The sequence below is a fragment of the Octodon degus genome, unplaced genomic scaffold, assembly GCF_000260255.1.
Source record: "Octodon degus isolate 3935 unplaced genomic scaffold, OctDeg1.0 scaffold00033, whole genome shotgun sequence".
In the NCBI taxonomy this organism is placed as follows: Eukaryota; Metazoa; Chordata; class Mammalia; order Rodentia; family Octodontidae; genus Octodon; species Octodon degus.
Genome location: NW_004524609.1, coordinates 16234074 through 16250397, shown reverse-complemented (window position 1 = coordinate 16250397; position 16324 = coordinate 16234074). Strand labels below are relative to the sequence as shown.

The window sequence follows — 16324 nt, the reverse complement described above, 5'->3', positions numbered from 1 at the left end:
TCTCTCTCTCTCTCTCTCTCTCTCTCTCTCTCTCTCTCTCTCTCTCTCTCTCTCTCAGAGATAGGGTCTCATTCTGGTCTTTAACTCAATATGTAGCTCAGGCTGGCCTCAAGCTCACAGCAGTCTTCCTGTCTCCACCTCCCAAGTTCTGGGATTACAGGCATGTGCCACCTCTCCTGGAACAAAGCATTTTTGTGTTCAAGCTTATCTCGCTATCTCCTTCATATCTTTGATTTGAGTGAAGAGAATGTCTTGCCTCTTGTCAAATTTCCTGTCTTTCTAAACTGGTGATGGACAGCCCATAAGAATTGGTGGAAAGGCAGTGAAAATGGGTGACTGTTGTTGATATAGATCATGTTATTCGGATTACAGGAGGAACAGTATAGTCTTTCTCAGGGCTGTGGTTTTTAAGTAGGCAAATTTGTATTCACTTCAGTTTTCAAGCAGAGACTAAACTGTTCTTCTCTGACACTGATGTAAGAAAATGTTCTAAAGTATCACCAGCCTAAAAATAGCCACTGGCATGCTTTGAACACACTAATATCTGGGAGAAAGGAAGCATAAAAAGTAGAAGAATAACCAAGCATTAAATAAGAATGAACCATGATTAAAATACAAAAGTCCTAAAATCTATTTTTAAAAAGGGAGGGCTTGTTCAGCACCATAAAAGAAAACAGGGTTGTGAACAACTTTTTTCTTTCTACCTTCTCTATTTCTGTAATGAGTGGGTTTTTTTTTCTTAATAGGTATGTATTAATTTTGTTTAGGTGAGGAAACATTTAATTCTAAAAAAGAACTTTATGCAAGTTTATTCTGCTATCTAATAAAATTTTATTAAATACAGAATAACGGCAGTTTGCTGGTTTCATGTGGTCTCTAACTCACCTGTGTCAAAATCAGTTGGGATGTTTATTAAAATACAGAGAAGCTGAATCAGAATTTTAGCAGCAGGGCTCTGAGATCTGTACTTTTCAAAAGCACCCCCTTGTGACTTTGGGCTCCTTTTGAGTTTGAGAATCACTGGATTCGAGGTTAACCAGATGATGGCACTGAGAGCCAGCTGCAGGCTCTGTCACTGCCTCCCTGTGATGCTACACACACACTACCCGTGTTCATGGTGCCTCATCATGAGACCTTTCATTTTTCCTAAAATTGCCCCAAGTGTTAATTACTTTTAATAATGCTGCCCTATCTCCCAAGGTAAACTACAAAATCTGAATGGTCTCTGTTAACTGGGAAAAAGCCAGAACATCGTGATTAGTATGAAGTAGTCAGAAAAAGAAAACACGGGCAGACACACTGACAAGTGGGAGTAGGAAATGTCAGCAAATTCCAAGAATCGGCAGGGATGTATCAGAATCTACACTTATTTATGCTACATGCACATGATTAGGCCTGAATCTCATAGCAAAGGATAGTGAATTGTGTTTGTTTGTTCATTTGCTTATGGTAATGGGGATTGAACCCAAAGGTTCTGCACTAAGCTACAACCATAGTTCTTTTTTAAATTTTTGTTTTGAGACACCCTCTAAGTAGTGAAGTTGCCTAGGCTGAGCTCAATCTTGCATTCCTCCTGCCTCAGCAGAGTGGTAGGATTATAGGCAAACATCACCATGCCTGGCTGTATACATTTATTGATTGAGTGAGACAGGGTCTCGCTATGTTTCCCAGGCTGACCTTGAACTTGAAATCATCCTTCCTTGGCCTCCCAAGTGCTGGGATTATAAGCATGTGCCACTGTGTCCAAGAAATTTAAGAACTTTTTTTAAAGCTTTTTATGGGAGTTAATAATTTATTTTTGTGAGTAGATTATAGTCTTTTTTTATAGACTACTTGGAATTGCCCAGTAATTCACAAACTGAATAAAGTACTGCATTCTTAAGTCACATGAACTGTAACATATATTCTGACACAAATATGAATGCATCTATAAGGGTAGCTTAACAAGATTTAAAACCACAGTGATAAAAACATTCAAAACATGATACACATACACACACACACACACACACACGCATGTGCTCACAATGGCTCACTGTGTGTACCTTCCATTCATGGGTCTAACTAACTGGCAGTTCCATTTGTGGGCACCAGGTGGCACTTGGCTGTTGTGAGGTGCAGGTATGAGAAACTACAAAAGCAAAGATAAAGGTAGTCAGGGGAGCTTGCTCTGTGTACACACAGGGCCTTGACTGGCAAACCTCTAAGACCTACTGAATGAGTTCTTCTGACTCAGCCTGATCTGCTCCTGTGCTGAGCTTGCGGTAGTTGGGATTTAAATTACTTTCAATCGGGTGTGGTTGCTCACACTTGTAATCCCAGCACTTGGGACTTGGCAGGAGGATCGCAGTGAGTTCGAGGCCAGCCTGGGCTGTTTGGCTATTCAGTATAGGCATGAGCAGGCCTCAGGAGGGCTGTCCTCAAGTGCGCAGCACACCTGAGGCAAGCTCAGTCCTGGTGCTTGGCTCCTACAGTGCTTCAGAAATGTCTATCCTAGTATGTCTTTGAGCATGTTGGACAAAGGTGAACAGATGCTCTGGATGCTGTCAGTGCCCTCTCACATGAATGTGTCCTAAATGTACATTTATATCCCCTGCAACTGCTGTTAGATCTCATAGACAAAAATATTTTTTCATGTATTGCTTCTAAAAGGCTTTTCTACACAAGCACCCACAAGCACCTCTTTTTTTTTTTTTAAGACAGAGTCTCACTATGTAGTTCAGGCTGGCCTTGTACTCACTTTTGTAGCCCCCAGGCTGGTCTCAAACTCACAGAGATTCTCCTGGCTCAGTCTCCCTAGTGCTGGGATTGCAGGTGTGCATCCAGGGCCACACGGTGGGTGCCCACATCCAGAGCAGAGGCGGTGCACCCGGGGATCCGAGGCCGAGACCACACGGCATGTGGGGTCAGGGATCGAACGTGGGTCCTGCCACAAGCACCTCTTGATGGCCCTGTTAAAAGTTAGAAGGAACTGTGCTTTTGTATGTATCACTGGTTAAGCAGACAGGTGTAATCCTGGAGTTTTGACTACCGTGTAAATCTGAACAGAACTCCGTACCATTTACAAGCAATGGCAAGATTTGTGGGCTCCTGAGCTCTACTCAGGTTCCCAGGATGCCTACAGCAGACCTGGCAGTTGCAGTACAGCAGCAGGGCTTTGCAGTGTGATACATCTGAGCTCACATCACGGGGACTTCGGGTAATCATAGGAATCTTTTGGGTCTTGGTTTCTTATTTATTTATTTATTTATTTGTGTGTGTGTGTGTGTGTGTGTGTGTGTGTGTGTGTGTGTGGCCAGCTCTGCCCACAAGGGAGCGGGGCTGGCTGGCATGTGGTGCTGGGGGATTGAACCGTGGTCCCAGTCCCTGTGCTTTGCTAAGCTTGTTCTAAGTAGGTGCTTTAGACCACTGAGCCATCTCCCCAGCCCCGGGTCTTGGTTTCTTTATGTGCAAAATAAAAATGTTAATCCTGACATTCTTCGTTTACTCAACCACCCTATTTTGAGTTTCTCCTATATGTCTTGTTCTCCAGGAGTTTATTATCTGGTGAAAGTGAAGACATGTTTCTTTTCATTTTGAGAATAGGAAATAAAAGTGCATCTGATCTGGGTTGAATAATGATGATGGTTGTACAACAATGTAAATGTGATTATATTTAATGACACTGAACTGTATGCTTGAAAACTGTGAAGATAGTAAATTTCATGTTATGTGTATTTACCATAATTTTTAAAAAATAAAATAGGGAAATATATATGTAAAGAATGTGAGGGCCAGGTATGGTGCCACATCCCTGTAATCCCAGCACTCACGAAACTGAGGCAGGAGGATCACTGTGAGTTTGAGGCCAGCCTGGGCTACCTACTGAATTCAAAACAGACTGAACTGCATATGAGACCCTGTCTCAAAAAGAAAAAAAAGGAACATGCAGTGATTCATGTAGTACAGTGGCACCTCAGTCCATAAACTTAATTCTTTCCACAGTTCAGGTCACAAACTGAATTGGACATGAACCTAATCAAATTCATTGGTTAGGTTCAATGGTGACTTTATGGGGAAATTTGATTTGGCTCTTGTCCAATTCACATTGCTACCAGGATCATAGAATTAATTTCATGAACTGAAGTACCACTGCCTCTCTGTTGTTTTCTCACTCTCTCTCTCTCTCTCTCTCTCTCTCTCTCTCTCTCTCTCTCTCTCTCTCCCCCTTTTTTGTGGTATATGCAAGGTTTCAATTACCCAAATTTTACTCCATTAAGAGGACTTTTTTGCCACAACTCTTTGATTAACTGGACTGGGGACACATGAGCCTCTCTTTGGTCCTTTAGGTGACAGTCTCCCCGAGCAGACTATTTCATTCTTTGTTCTTAATTAGCCTTGATCTGAGGTTTGACTTCGTTACGAAGAGTGAAAGCAGAATTCAAGAAGCTACATTTAGAGATCCTCCCCTGAGTCTGTCTCCATCTGGGGGCCAGGATGTGTGTAAGGGGCAGGGAGGGCCACTTCTGTCTGCTGGGTCAGAGCTGCCAGTGTACTTGCCTCAAAGAGCAAACATTTTCTTATCTTCCTTGTCACTGTTCACTTCCTGACTTAGTGGCCTGGGGGTTGAGAAAATGGTACCTTGAAGACCCTAAGAGAGAAAGTAGAGACTTAGATGTGAACTGAGGGAAGGGTTTCTACTGCAAAGTACAGGGGCCAGTGCAGTGAATACTTCAGAATGTTCTAGGCCCGAATTTGGTCCTGAACTTTGTCTTCTTGGTCCTAAGACATCAGTTTGCTTTCTTTCCATGTTTAGCTGTTAGTACATGAATAAAAATCCTGATCTTAAATTGAAATAAGATATTTCTGTCTTAAATACAACTTAGCAATGGTAATGTGTATTAAGGAAATAATATAGATTAAACAAGAGTTCACTAGTATTTTTGGTGTTTTGTTTTGTTTTTTTGTTTTTGTTTTTCAACATTTCAGATGAAATTGAGGGCCTTCATACTGAACTACATCTCTATCCCCTTTTCAGTTTTTATATTGAGACAATGTCTTACTGTGTCACCAAGTTGCCTGGTCTAGGTTCAATCTTGGGATTCTCTTGCCTCAGCCCTCCAGAGTGCTGGAAATACATGTGTTATGTGACCATTCCTGGATTCACTAATGTTTTGCTTTTTTTTTTTTTTTTTAAAGAATGAAAAGTAAGTAAGTTGGTGTTTTCAGATCTTATAATAGCGGTTTAATCCATGGACAACTTACCTCTCCTGGCTAAGAAGCTACATCCAGGAGGATCTCAAGGAACTGGACAAAGGGGAGGATGTGTCCAAACCTCAGCTATGCTTCCTAAACTGGTGCTTCTGGAGAAGTTGTTTGAACTCTTTTCTTTCTTTGTTTTTTAATGGAAGATACTTATTTATTAGCCAGCTTTGGTGTGACTAAATCAAATCCATACTAAATAGATTAAAACCCTTTTCTACTTCAGTTTTCTTCCTAGAAAAAAAATGAGAACAACCACATCTACCTCAGGGTTTTTCCAAATATCAGATATGTGAAAAGCTTAGCATGGTACCTGACACATAGTAAGTAGTAGAAAAATTGTTCTTGTTGCTTTTTTGTGGTGCTAAGGAACTAACCCAGTCTAACACATGTCTGCCTGTGTTCCTTCTGTTCTCCCATCTTCTCTGTCTTCTCTGAATTGACAAATTCTATGTTTCCGCCAAGATCCCAAATTACATACTACCTATATTAAGAAGCCATTCAGGGGGGCTGGTGAGATGGCTCAGTGGTCTAAAGCACCTACTTAGAATAAGCTTAGCAAAGCACAGGCACCGCGGTTGAATCCCCCAGCACCACATGCCAGCCAGCCCCGCCCCCTGGTGGGCTGAGCAGGCCACACACACACACACACACACACACACACACTTACACTCACACACAAATAAATAAATTAATTAAAAAAAAAAAAGAAGCCATTCAGTTACTTGATCAGAAGTGGTTACTTTCTGTTTTTACTCTTCCATTCTCTTTCTCTCTCTGTTTCTCTCTGTGTCTCTGTCTGTCTGTCTGTCTGTCTGTCTGTCTGTTTGTCTCTTTCTCTCTCTCTCTCTCTTTCTCTCCTCTCTCTCTCTCTCTCTGATGTCAAAGTTATCTGCATGGTCATCTGTCTTTGAACACAGCTTCTGAGAGTGTGGCTTATCATTCCTGCTTGTAATCTATCCATACACCATGCCAGGTGGTATATATAAATGCTGACAAGTATAGGAAGGGCCACCATGACAGCAGACAAGATGAGGCGCTCCTGGAGAGACAGTCAGTGATTTCCTTCTCTGGTGTGGAACCTCCATGTGCAAGAGTGGGTTTATTCACGCGTGATGCCGTAGATCCCCTCCTGAGTAACATGTGTCCTAGTGTCATAGTTATCACTGAGGGAATATTCAAAGTGGAGGATGGAGAGCACTAACTTTTTTTTCTTTCATTTTGTTTTTCTTTTTTGAGAGGAAAGGAGGAAAAAAGGTTAAGAATAGGGAAAATAAAACTCTATTTTTTTCCTCTCTACCTCAGGTAGGAGTTGTGGATAACTGCTGAATAACTGCACAAAATGAAGTGATTAACTTTGCTACTCCAGAAAAAAAAATTTTTAATCCCAAAGTCATTTATTTTGGCTTTAGGATAGACTAGCATTTGTGTCAGATTTTCCAGCCTAATTACTTTTTGCTTAAGCTTATTTTAAAATAGTTTTTAATTCCTTTAGACTGTCAGGCTAGGAAGCAAAGGGTAGAGAAATGGGCCACAGATGGCACTTGGACCAGAATTTCCCCTTCCACTAGCCGAGCCTCCTGGGCACCTCTCATAGGAGAGTTTTTCAGAGTCAGCTTTGTGTTGAATAATTTGGCAGCATGTTTTTTTTAAAGTCTTAAAAATATGCTTACTCTTTGATCCAATAATTCCACTTGTAGGAATTTGTCCTAAGGAAATAATTAAACAAGTATGTAGAATGTAGGGACAAAGATATTCACCCAACATTTATATCAGCAAAACAAAACAACAACAAAAGTAAAACCAACTTAAAGCATCAAATAATACAAACTTGATTAAATAAAGTAAGTAGTTATCTCTTCATGGTATCACAGTTATGGACTTCAGAAGTGTTTACAATGTCTTGCTAAGCAGAAAAGAGCTTGTGTGGTAGAACGTGCAGTGTGGAGCAGTAGTGGTGCAGAAGAAGTCAGAGGGGCTGCTTCTGGAGAAACACGTTCTGTAGGGTTAATTTTAGTATTGTTGAGGGGTGAGAATTTGTAGTTTTCAAGTTTTCTGCTTGAACATGTAATGCTTTGACATTAGGGTTACTATCATTTTTGAAAGAATATATGTGGTTTTGTTGTTGTTGTTTGGTTTTGATACTGGGCATCAAACTCAGGATCTTGTACTTGCTAGACAGGCACTTAAGCCGCTGAGCTATCTCCCTGCCCAAGAATATGTTTAATTTATCAATGAAAAAGTAAATAAACTTACTATATAATGTCCACAAAGTGAGATTCTGTATACAAATCATCTTGATCACATGTGATTTCTCAAGAATCACATCATACATCTGAATTATCAGCAATCACACTGAATACATTAAGTCAGGTGTCCCGTATGTACATTCTCATTCTGTTTCCCAAGTAAAATAGCCACAACCAGTTGACATCTTCAGAGTCACAATCACTTTCTTTTTTTTTTTTTTTTTTCAGTTTGGAAGCAGATACTTTATTAACTGACCAAATCATAAAAACACCATGGTAGATACCTTAGTTCATCCTTCTAATAAGCCTGTTGATCTGGTCTTCCCTATTTCCTGCATCTCCACCTTCCACAAAATGGGTGGCCTTTTTCTTCATTCCACCTCGAGGAGATGATAACTTGAATGGCCACAGGAAATTATTTGCCTCTTTGAAGCATTTTCCAACAGTATAGATCTCATGAATCAGATCCTCCATGCAGATGATTCCATATTTACCAAGAGATCGAGCAATCAATGAATTATCTGTCAAGGCAATTCGCTTCTTATTGATTTTGCCATAGCCACGCTTGTATATTAGTTCGTTCACTGACTTCAGGTTTGGGTACCCCCATGCAATGTATGGCTCCACAATTCTCAGCATGTTAATTGAAGCCTTGTTGAGCTTAACGAAGGTACCATTGAAGATTTGGCGAAGGCGAAGAAGCTGCAACACCTTGCGGACCTTTGGGCTCACACCATTGATACCCCTGATCCGGATGACAAATGCCAGTTTGGGCTCTGCAGGGACATAGAAGTTGCCAGCTTTTCTCGCCATCCTAGCCATCCGGATCTCAGTTCTGTACATCTGTCTGTACTCCTTATGATAATGCCTGGCTTTTTCATAGATGAGTTTCCTCCTCGCCTTGCGAAGCGTCTTCTGGGCAAACTTCTTTCTCAGGCGCTTTATCTTTAGCTCTGCGAAATGTTTTCGCTTTTTCATAAGGGTTTCTGGCACAGCAGGAACCTTCTTTTTCTTCTCTTCTGCAACCTCCATGGTTCCAGCCGGAAAGAGGCACAATCACTTTCTAACAAGGGTGCCCTGTTTTCTGATACCAGCAGTATGGAGGAGAATTGTTTTGAGCTAGGAAAAGCCCAGTTTGCACAGCTACAAAGGCCAGTTAGAGTCACGTGCTGGATGATGTTTTAATTGAGACTAGACCTTATACACATTGGTGGTCCCATATCACCTAGTGACATTCTAATCTTCTTAGTTTCTAGAAGTATACTCTGTGCTGTTCCCACAGTGACAAAATTGCCCACTAGTGAAGCTCTTAGAATACATTGCCATCACTAGGTGATACATGACCATATGTGTAAAAAATCGTGTTGCCCAAATAACATTATAATAATGTCAGGAAGAGTTTTATCACCCTTGACCTACTAAAAGCAGTCCCAGTAACTTTTTTCTTTTTCAGTAGTACCAGCAATTGAACCTAGAGTCTTTGCATTGACTGTATGTTAGCCCTTTTTCTTACTAATTTTTATTTTATTTATTTTGAGACAGGGTCTCGCCAAGTTTCCCAAGTTAGATTCAAACTTGTGATCTTCCTACCTCAGCTTCCTAGAGTGCTGGGATTACAGACATGCCAGGCTGACATTTTGTAATGTTCCTCTTTAACTCCCTCCCCCCAACTGGCACGTACTAAGCAGATACCCTTGAGCTGCATCTTCATCCCTTTTTTAATTGTCACCAACTCAAAACTCTAAATCTAAAGGTTCAAGTAGGGAGCTGGGGAGATAGCTCAGTGGCACTGTGCCTGCCTGGCAGTGAAAGGTCCTGAGCTTGATTCCTGGTACAAAAAAATAAAATCTCTTAAATAAAATAAAATCTCCACAAAGGTCCAAATGGGGAAAGGGTTAGGAAGTATATGGTAATTGATGAAGATACCCCAAACCCCTGATGATGCCAAATAATGGTTGACTCGCATATGAAAGAACTCTGCTTTATGTGATCAGCTACAGAGGAAATTATTTCTTTACTGTTTGCAAACCTCAATTCTGTACACATGATAGTGTTCTCTTTTATTTGTAATCCCTAGATTCTTGGGATACCATATGGCTTCCTTAAAGGAAAGGGCTTGCGGGCTGGCTCACTGTCATCTAAGGTCAGATGGAAAAGCCTTTTGTGATTAACTCAGCCACAGTATGTCTTTCGGTATTTGGAACGTCAGTAGTTTTTGATAAGCTCTCCAAGTTTTGAACACTGACCCAAATAAGCTTAATGTAATGGAAAAAGCAGATAAATCTAGCTCTTTTGATGCCAAATTGAATCCCAGTTCTCCCACTAGCTATGACCTTGAGCAAAATTGAATAAATATGTAAGAATCTCCCAGTCTCTCACTGAGTTAGGAGAGTGGGTCCTTCCCACTTACCTCCCAAGGCTGTTCCTTGTCAACTTCAAAGCCCTGTTCTGTTGAGGGACTGATACTGGTCTTTGTGGAACTGGGGATTGAACTCAGGCCCTTGCGCTTGCCAGGGAAGCACTTATTCCACTGAGCCATCTCCCTGGCCCAATGCAGGTCTTTATAAACACACTCCCTTCTCCTCCTTTGTTTCTGGCAGTTTCCTTATGCCGCCCCACCTCCCCAAGAACCTGTGAAGACACTGAGAAGTCTGATCAACATCCGAAAGGACACACTGAGACTCGTCAAGTAAGTTCCCAGGAACCTGGAGACTTGGGCCAGGTTCAGGGTGATCCATGGCCTCACAGAGCAGCTTTTGCTAGGCCCAGAGCCTGCTTCCTAGGCATCAAGGATGTCAGCTGTGGGTGCTGCCAACATGCTGCACCGGCTGAGATTCTATCTCTGCAACTGTTGTTCAGGTTTCATGCACCAATGTGGGAAGAACTTTCATTTGCCTAGACTTAGTCAATATTAACCTTATTTTGTGGATTTTAAAAAGGAAGAATTGAAGCTAGGAAGATAGCTCAGTGATCTAAGTACCTGCCTGGCAAGCGCAAGGACAGGGGTTCTGTCCCCAGTACCACATGTCATGCAGATCACAGGACCCTGGGCACACTGTGTTGATGGGTGTGGTGGTGCACACCTGTAATACCAGCCTGGGGAGGCTGAGACAGAAGGATCACTATGAGTCCAAACTACATAAAGAGACCCTGTACCAAATAAATAAATAATGAAGAATGATTGAGAGAAAGGGGAATTGTGCAGGCATATTAACAAACCTCTGTAATAATGAGGTGTCTGAAGTTCCAATATGAAATCCTTCTTATCACTTATTTTATTTTATTGGGTTTTTTGAGACAGGGTCTCACTATACAGTCCAGGCTAGCCTTGAACTCATGATGATCCTCCTGCCTCTACCTCCTGGGTACTGGGACTACAAAGATGCACCACTGCACCCAGCCTTTGTTTTATTCCGAACTTCATGTCTTTGTTCTAAGAAACCCATAGAGGGCCGGGGAAGTAGCTCAGTAGAATAAGCACTTGCGTGGCAAGTACAAGGTCCTGAGTTCAATCCCCAGTACCACAAAAAAAAAAAAAAAAAAAAAAGAAAGAAAGAAAGAAAGAAAAGAAACCCATAATACTTGGGTTGGCGGTTGATCTTCCCTGTCAGTGTTGTCATCCACATCCACCTTCTCTGTGCTATCCTGAGATGCAGTAAATTTCAATCTGATTCTGCCCTTCGCAATCCTGCCAGTATGTCCACTGTGGTTCTCTGGTTCCCTGGGGAGACAAATTTGGTTAGAACAAACCAGTCTACTGAATGGACAAGAAAAATGCACAAGAGTCTGTTTTATGCTAGAGGTTGGCCTTATTAACATTAGAAAGTTCTTTCTGATGGGGGTGGTGTTGAGGATTGAATTCAGGCTTGCTCTACTACTGCACTACATCTTCAACCTTTTATGTCTGTATTTTGAGATAAGACCTTGCTAAATTGCCCAGGCTGGCCTCAAACTTGCTGTCCTCATTCCTCAGCCTCCCAAGTAGCTAAGGTTACAGGTGTGCACCTTGGATAATAATTTAATACACCAGATTAAATTAGTTAAGGTAGTGTCTATATACCATAGAGTTCACCCACTTAAAATGTATGTTTCAGTGGTTTTTAGTATATTCACAGAGTTATAAGTCATCAGGAATTTTAGAACATTCTAATTTCCCCAAATGAAACCACATACCCATTATTGGGCACTGCCATTTCCTCCTAACCCTTCCTCCAGCCCTAAGTAACTAATCTCCTCTTCCTCTTCCTCTTCTTCTTCCTCCTTCTTCCTCTCTCTCTCTCTCTCTCTCTCTCTCTCTCTCTCTCTCTCTCCTCCCCCTCTCCCTCTCCCTCTCCCTCTCTCTCTCTGTCTCTCTCTCTGTCTCATATTTATTTGTCTTCAAAGTTCTAACCCATCTACAGCAATACTTCTCCCCACCCCTGGAGCCAACTCTGGAAAATAGGGAGCCAAGGAGCACCTTGTCTGCTACCAAATGCCCTCTCTTCATAGGGAGTTCCACAAGCACAGCAGCCTGGGCTTGGCCTGACCTCAGGCCTACAAGTTGCCACATACTCTCTCCACTTGGTTTCCCTCATCAATATGAACTGTTCACACATCTGATGGACAAGGGTTCCAGGGCCTGAGCCATTGTGGGGTCCTAGTCCTTGAGGTAGTAGCCTGGCTACAGGTCTAGGATAAGACGAAGCAGCTGCTTAGAAGAACTGGCAGGGAAGCAGAAGCCCAGTTTACTTCCCAGCCCCATATACTTGCTTAAATGAGTTTCTGAGCTTCAGGTTTCCCACCTATAAAGTGATCATCAACCCCACTTTTCATGGTGGTTGTCAAAACTGAACAAGATAACAGAAGGGAGAGTATCTGGTGTTCGATAAATGTTACAATGAAAGAGTTAACATGTTTTGTTTGTTTATTTATTTGTTTTGCTTCTGAAGAGCAAACCCAGAGCCTTATGCTTGATAGGCAAGCACTGTACCACTTAGCTACACTGCAGCCCTTGTTTTATTTTTCTGAAATTCTTGGAAGAAAGTTAAGCCTGATTCTCATAATCCAGGTGAAGATAAAAGATTGAATATTTGCTTCTTCTCCAAAGCCCACTGAATTTTTTTAAAGTGTTTATAAAAGGCACAAATAGTAAGAATTAGGAGAATAGAAAAGGGGTAACAGCAACAAAATGTTAGAAGCTGGAAGCAGATGGTAAATGTCAAATAACTTAACAGACACAAGATATCAGAATCCTAAGCCAACAGAAGGAAAAGATGAGAATCACTCCCTTTATCCTATGCCATCCCCAAAAGACTCAGGGCCTGGCTGGACCAGTGCCTCTGGATGTCAGCGTGGCGGGCTAGAGTGAAGAAGATTGGCAGAGGGTCTCCTCCCTGGTATAACATAGGCAACTCCAGCTCTCACAGAGGAGAGCTCACAGAGGACCTCAAGACTTGGGGAACCCAGAACCCAGGGACAGCTCAGGGAGAGACTCAGCAGCAAAAACAAGAGATTATAGGAATTTTGAACACTCACCCCTGCTTTCTCAATCTGCTCCCAGAATCAGGAAGCTAGGCCTTTTGGGGAGAAGGAAAATGGGTGTCTGGGAATCAGAACTGAATGGATAAAAAAAAACCTGAGTGACTGGAGTGGGAGGTTCCTTAACAGACCCTAGGTCAGCTCTGACAGTGTGAAGCCCAGGGTCCCCAAGTTCTCACAGTTCTAATCAGCAGCTATAAGTTTCTTAAATATGAGTGGCAATCCATGATTCTTATATGTGTTAGGAATGGCTGTAATAGGAAAAACAGTGACAGAACACCCTGAAAGAAAAACAGTCAGTTGAAAGAAAAGCTCCACAGGAAGAAGAAACCATCATTAGTAGTGTCGGAGACACAGGAGAACATACCACCTCTTGCTCAAAATGACACAGATTACTTAGAAAAATGCAGAAGGACCCTTAGATTAGAAACCATAGCAGAAACAAAAAGTGCAAAAGCATGGTAGGAAGCAAAATGGGCATATACTAGAAAGTGGAGCAAAATGGCAGTGATGGAAATAAAAAGGGAAAGATACGAATAACAGAGCATTATTGAGGTATAACTCCAACAGTTCTAGAGAGAATAGAGGACATAGAAGAAAGGCAATCATAAATGACATACATAATTTAAAAACCTTTCCCAGAACCAAAGGGTACACACTTCTAAATGGAAAGGGACTGGCAGCTGCCAGCACAAGGGATGGCAAAGGGGGGCTTCGGTAAGCCTTTAAAGGGTCAGCGATTGGAGCTACTTCGCACTTCTTGAGAGCAGCACTGGGAGCCAAAAGTAATAGCACAGAGGCTTTCAGATGCCTTTTAAAAGTATTTATGACCTAGAATTATTTATTTGCTCAGCCAAACTTTCAGTGAAGTGTGAGTAAGAAATGGGAGCTCTCAAAACATCTGCCCCCCCATGCAATTTTTCACGAAGCAAGGGAAGATGAAAAGGTAAAACAAAAGTGTAACCCAAGTAAGAGGAGGGAGGGAAATGCAAGCAGGAAACATGAGCTTCAAGGGAACAGGGCACAGAGAGCCCCAGGAGGATGCAGAGAGGCCCAGACTGTGGCTACGTACCAGGTGCGAGGGCCCTCAACCCAAGTACACGTAAGACAGAAGGCTCCCAAAAGGACCTCCACAAGACGGTGAGCTAGGGGTTATAGCTCCGGGGCACGGCACCTGCCTGGCAAGCGCAAGGTCCTCAGTTCGATTCCAGATTAAAAAAAAACAAAACCAAACCAAAAAAACCCTCAAGATGGCAAGCTGAATGGACCACCTGGTGCACTGGAGCTACTTCAGGGCCTTAAATGAACAGCAGAGAGACTGGGTTGGAATTTGGGATGAGTACACACAAAACTGAACAACCAAGAAGGCCAAGATGAATGCTAACATTAAGTAAAAATTGGGAAGGAAAAAAAAATTTTAAGTTTTTCCGTGGCTAAAACAAGATATGTTTTTATAATCACAGCAGTACAGACACTAAAAGTGCTTTGCTAATAAATAGTGTTCCGACTGTACTATGGGGATGGTGGAGCTCCTGTAGAGGACGGAGAAAAGGGACAAATCCTCACTCCTATAGTAGGAAATCGAAAGGTAATGCCTACAACAGAAAGTCAGGAAGTAGTAACTTGAGTGTGTTACTTAGGATTGTGGTTAAATGCCAAAATGGTCAGCTAGAAGAGGAAAGAGGAGTAAAGCCTGCTGGTTTTTAACAAGCCTTGTGGAAACTATTTAAACTATGTGATTAATAGTCTTGATTAAAATAAAACTTTTTTAAAAGGTCTGGCAAATGCACAAAGATGTTAATCGTAGGACTGGGAAATATCAAAAATAACCTAATGTCCAACAATAATGATACTGGAATACAGTGGTGCCTCAGTACTTATTCATTGTTCCAGGAGTCACAAAGAGTACTGAAACCAACAAGTACCAAACAAATTGTTTCGTCTAGAAGGGTAGCAATCATGAGGCAGTCAACAGCTGATAAGTTCTAGCCTGCGTATAGAAGAAGACCAAACAAACGATGAGCATCAGGACAAATTTTTTACATCAGAATACATCAAGTAGTTTATGGTTTAATTAGAGAAGACCCCCACAGGCTCCATGAGCTCGTAGGCAGAATTTTTGAAAGTTGACATAACTGGCTTGCTGGTAGGAGGTGGGCATGCTCTGAAGAGGTGGGTTGCTGAGGCGGGACCTGAAGGGTTTTGGCTCCTCCCTCTGTTCTCTCTCCTTCCCAGATGTGATGTGAGCAGCCTTTCTCCCCCTGACCCTCTGTCAACATTGTTTTTGTCTGGGAGTCACCCAACTTTGAACTGTAACCATAAGCCAAAAAAACCTCTTCTTCTTCTTCTTTTTTTTTTTTTTTTTTAATGTATTTAGTACAGGGTCTACGGGGTCTCACTGTGTAGATTGGACTCATAATGATCCTCTTGTTTACAGGCTTGCACCACCATGCACAGTGTCAATTGCCAGCTCAGCACACCCTAGGGGCAGGGCCAGAACAGCAGGCCAGGGATCAAACTCCCAGCCCCTGCATCTGCCTAAGCAGGCACTTTAATCCACTGAGCTGTCTTTCTCCTCCTTTAAGTTGTGTCAGGATCTTGTCCCAACCACTAAGATAAATGCCAAATCCAACAAGTTTCAAAGTAGCTCAATAGCAAGATAGGACAGTACTCTGTGGTCATTCAAAATGAAGATGTAAACATACTTTAATGATCAGAGAAAAAGCACATATTAAGATTTTTTTTTTCAAAAGGAAAATTTAGGACCAGTGAGCTAGCTCAACAGTCTAAAGTGCCTGCTAGGCAAGGTTAGGCAAGCACACAGGGACTGTGGTTCAATCTCGGGCACCACAGCACCAGCCCCTCCTCCGGGGTGGGCTGAGCCAGCCACACACACACACAAAAAAGGAAGATTTATTGTAACTCTCATATTGTTATCTTAAGATCCTGATATGCTGCCTCTTTTGTGATTTCTAGATGCGCTGAAGAAGTAAAAAGCCCTGGAGAAGAGACCAGCAAAGCTAAAGTGCACTACAATGTCGAGTTCACCTTCGACACAGATGCCCGGGTAGCCATCACCATATATTATCAGGCCACTGAGGAGTTCCAAAATGGTATTGCCAGGTGAGCCGCCCCCTTCCCAAACAGCTGGGTTTTGTCTTATGTGCTCACCTATGGAGGAGAACATTTCTTTTCTATAAGCAGATGAGATCAGATTCCTGAATTTAGATTTTCTTGGACAAAACACTATTTTATCTTGTCCCTTCAAACTGTGTGATCTTGGTACAGGGAAACATGGCAGCATGATCCCTCAGGTC

At 42.1% G+C, this 16324-nt stretch overlaps 1 protein-coding gene across 2 annotated transcripts in view; it reads left to right on the top strand.

Moving 5' to 3' along the window:
* Positions 1-16324, top strand: part of Rnf157 (ring finger protein 157) — a 95765-nt gene that overhangs the window by 58031 nt on the left and 21410 nt on the right. For both annotated transcript variants that reach the window (XM_004630126.2, XM_023713898.1), the window contains exons 3-4: positions 10091-10179; positions 15984-16130. In XM_004630126.2, the coding sequence (XP_004630183.1) occupies positions 10091-10179; positions 15984-16130 (236 nt within the window). The remainder of the gene's footprint in view (positions 1-10090; positions 10180-15983; positions 16131-16324) is intronic.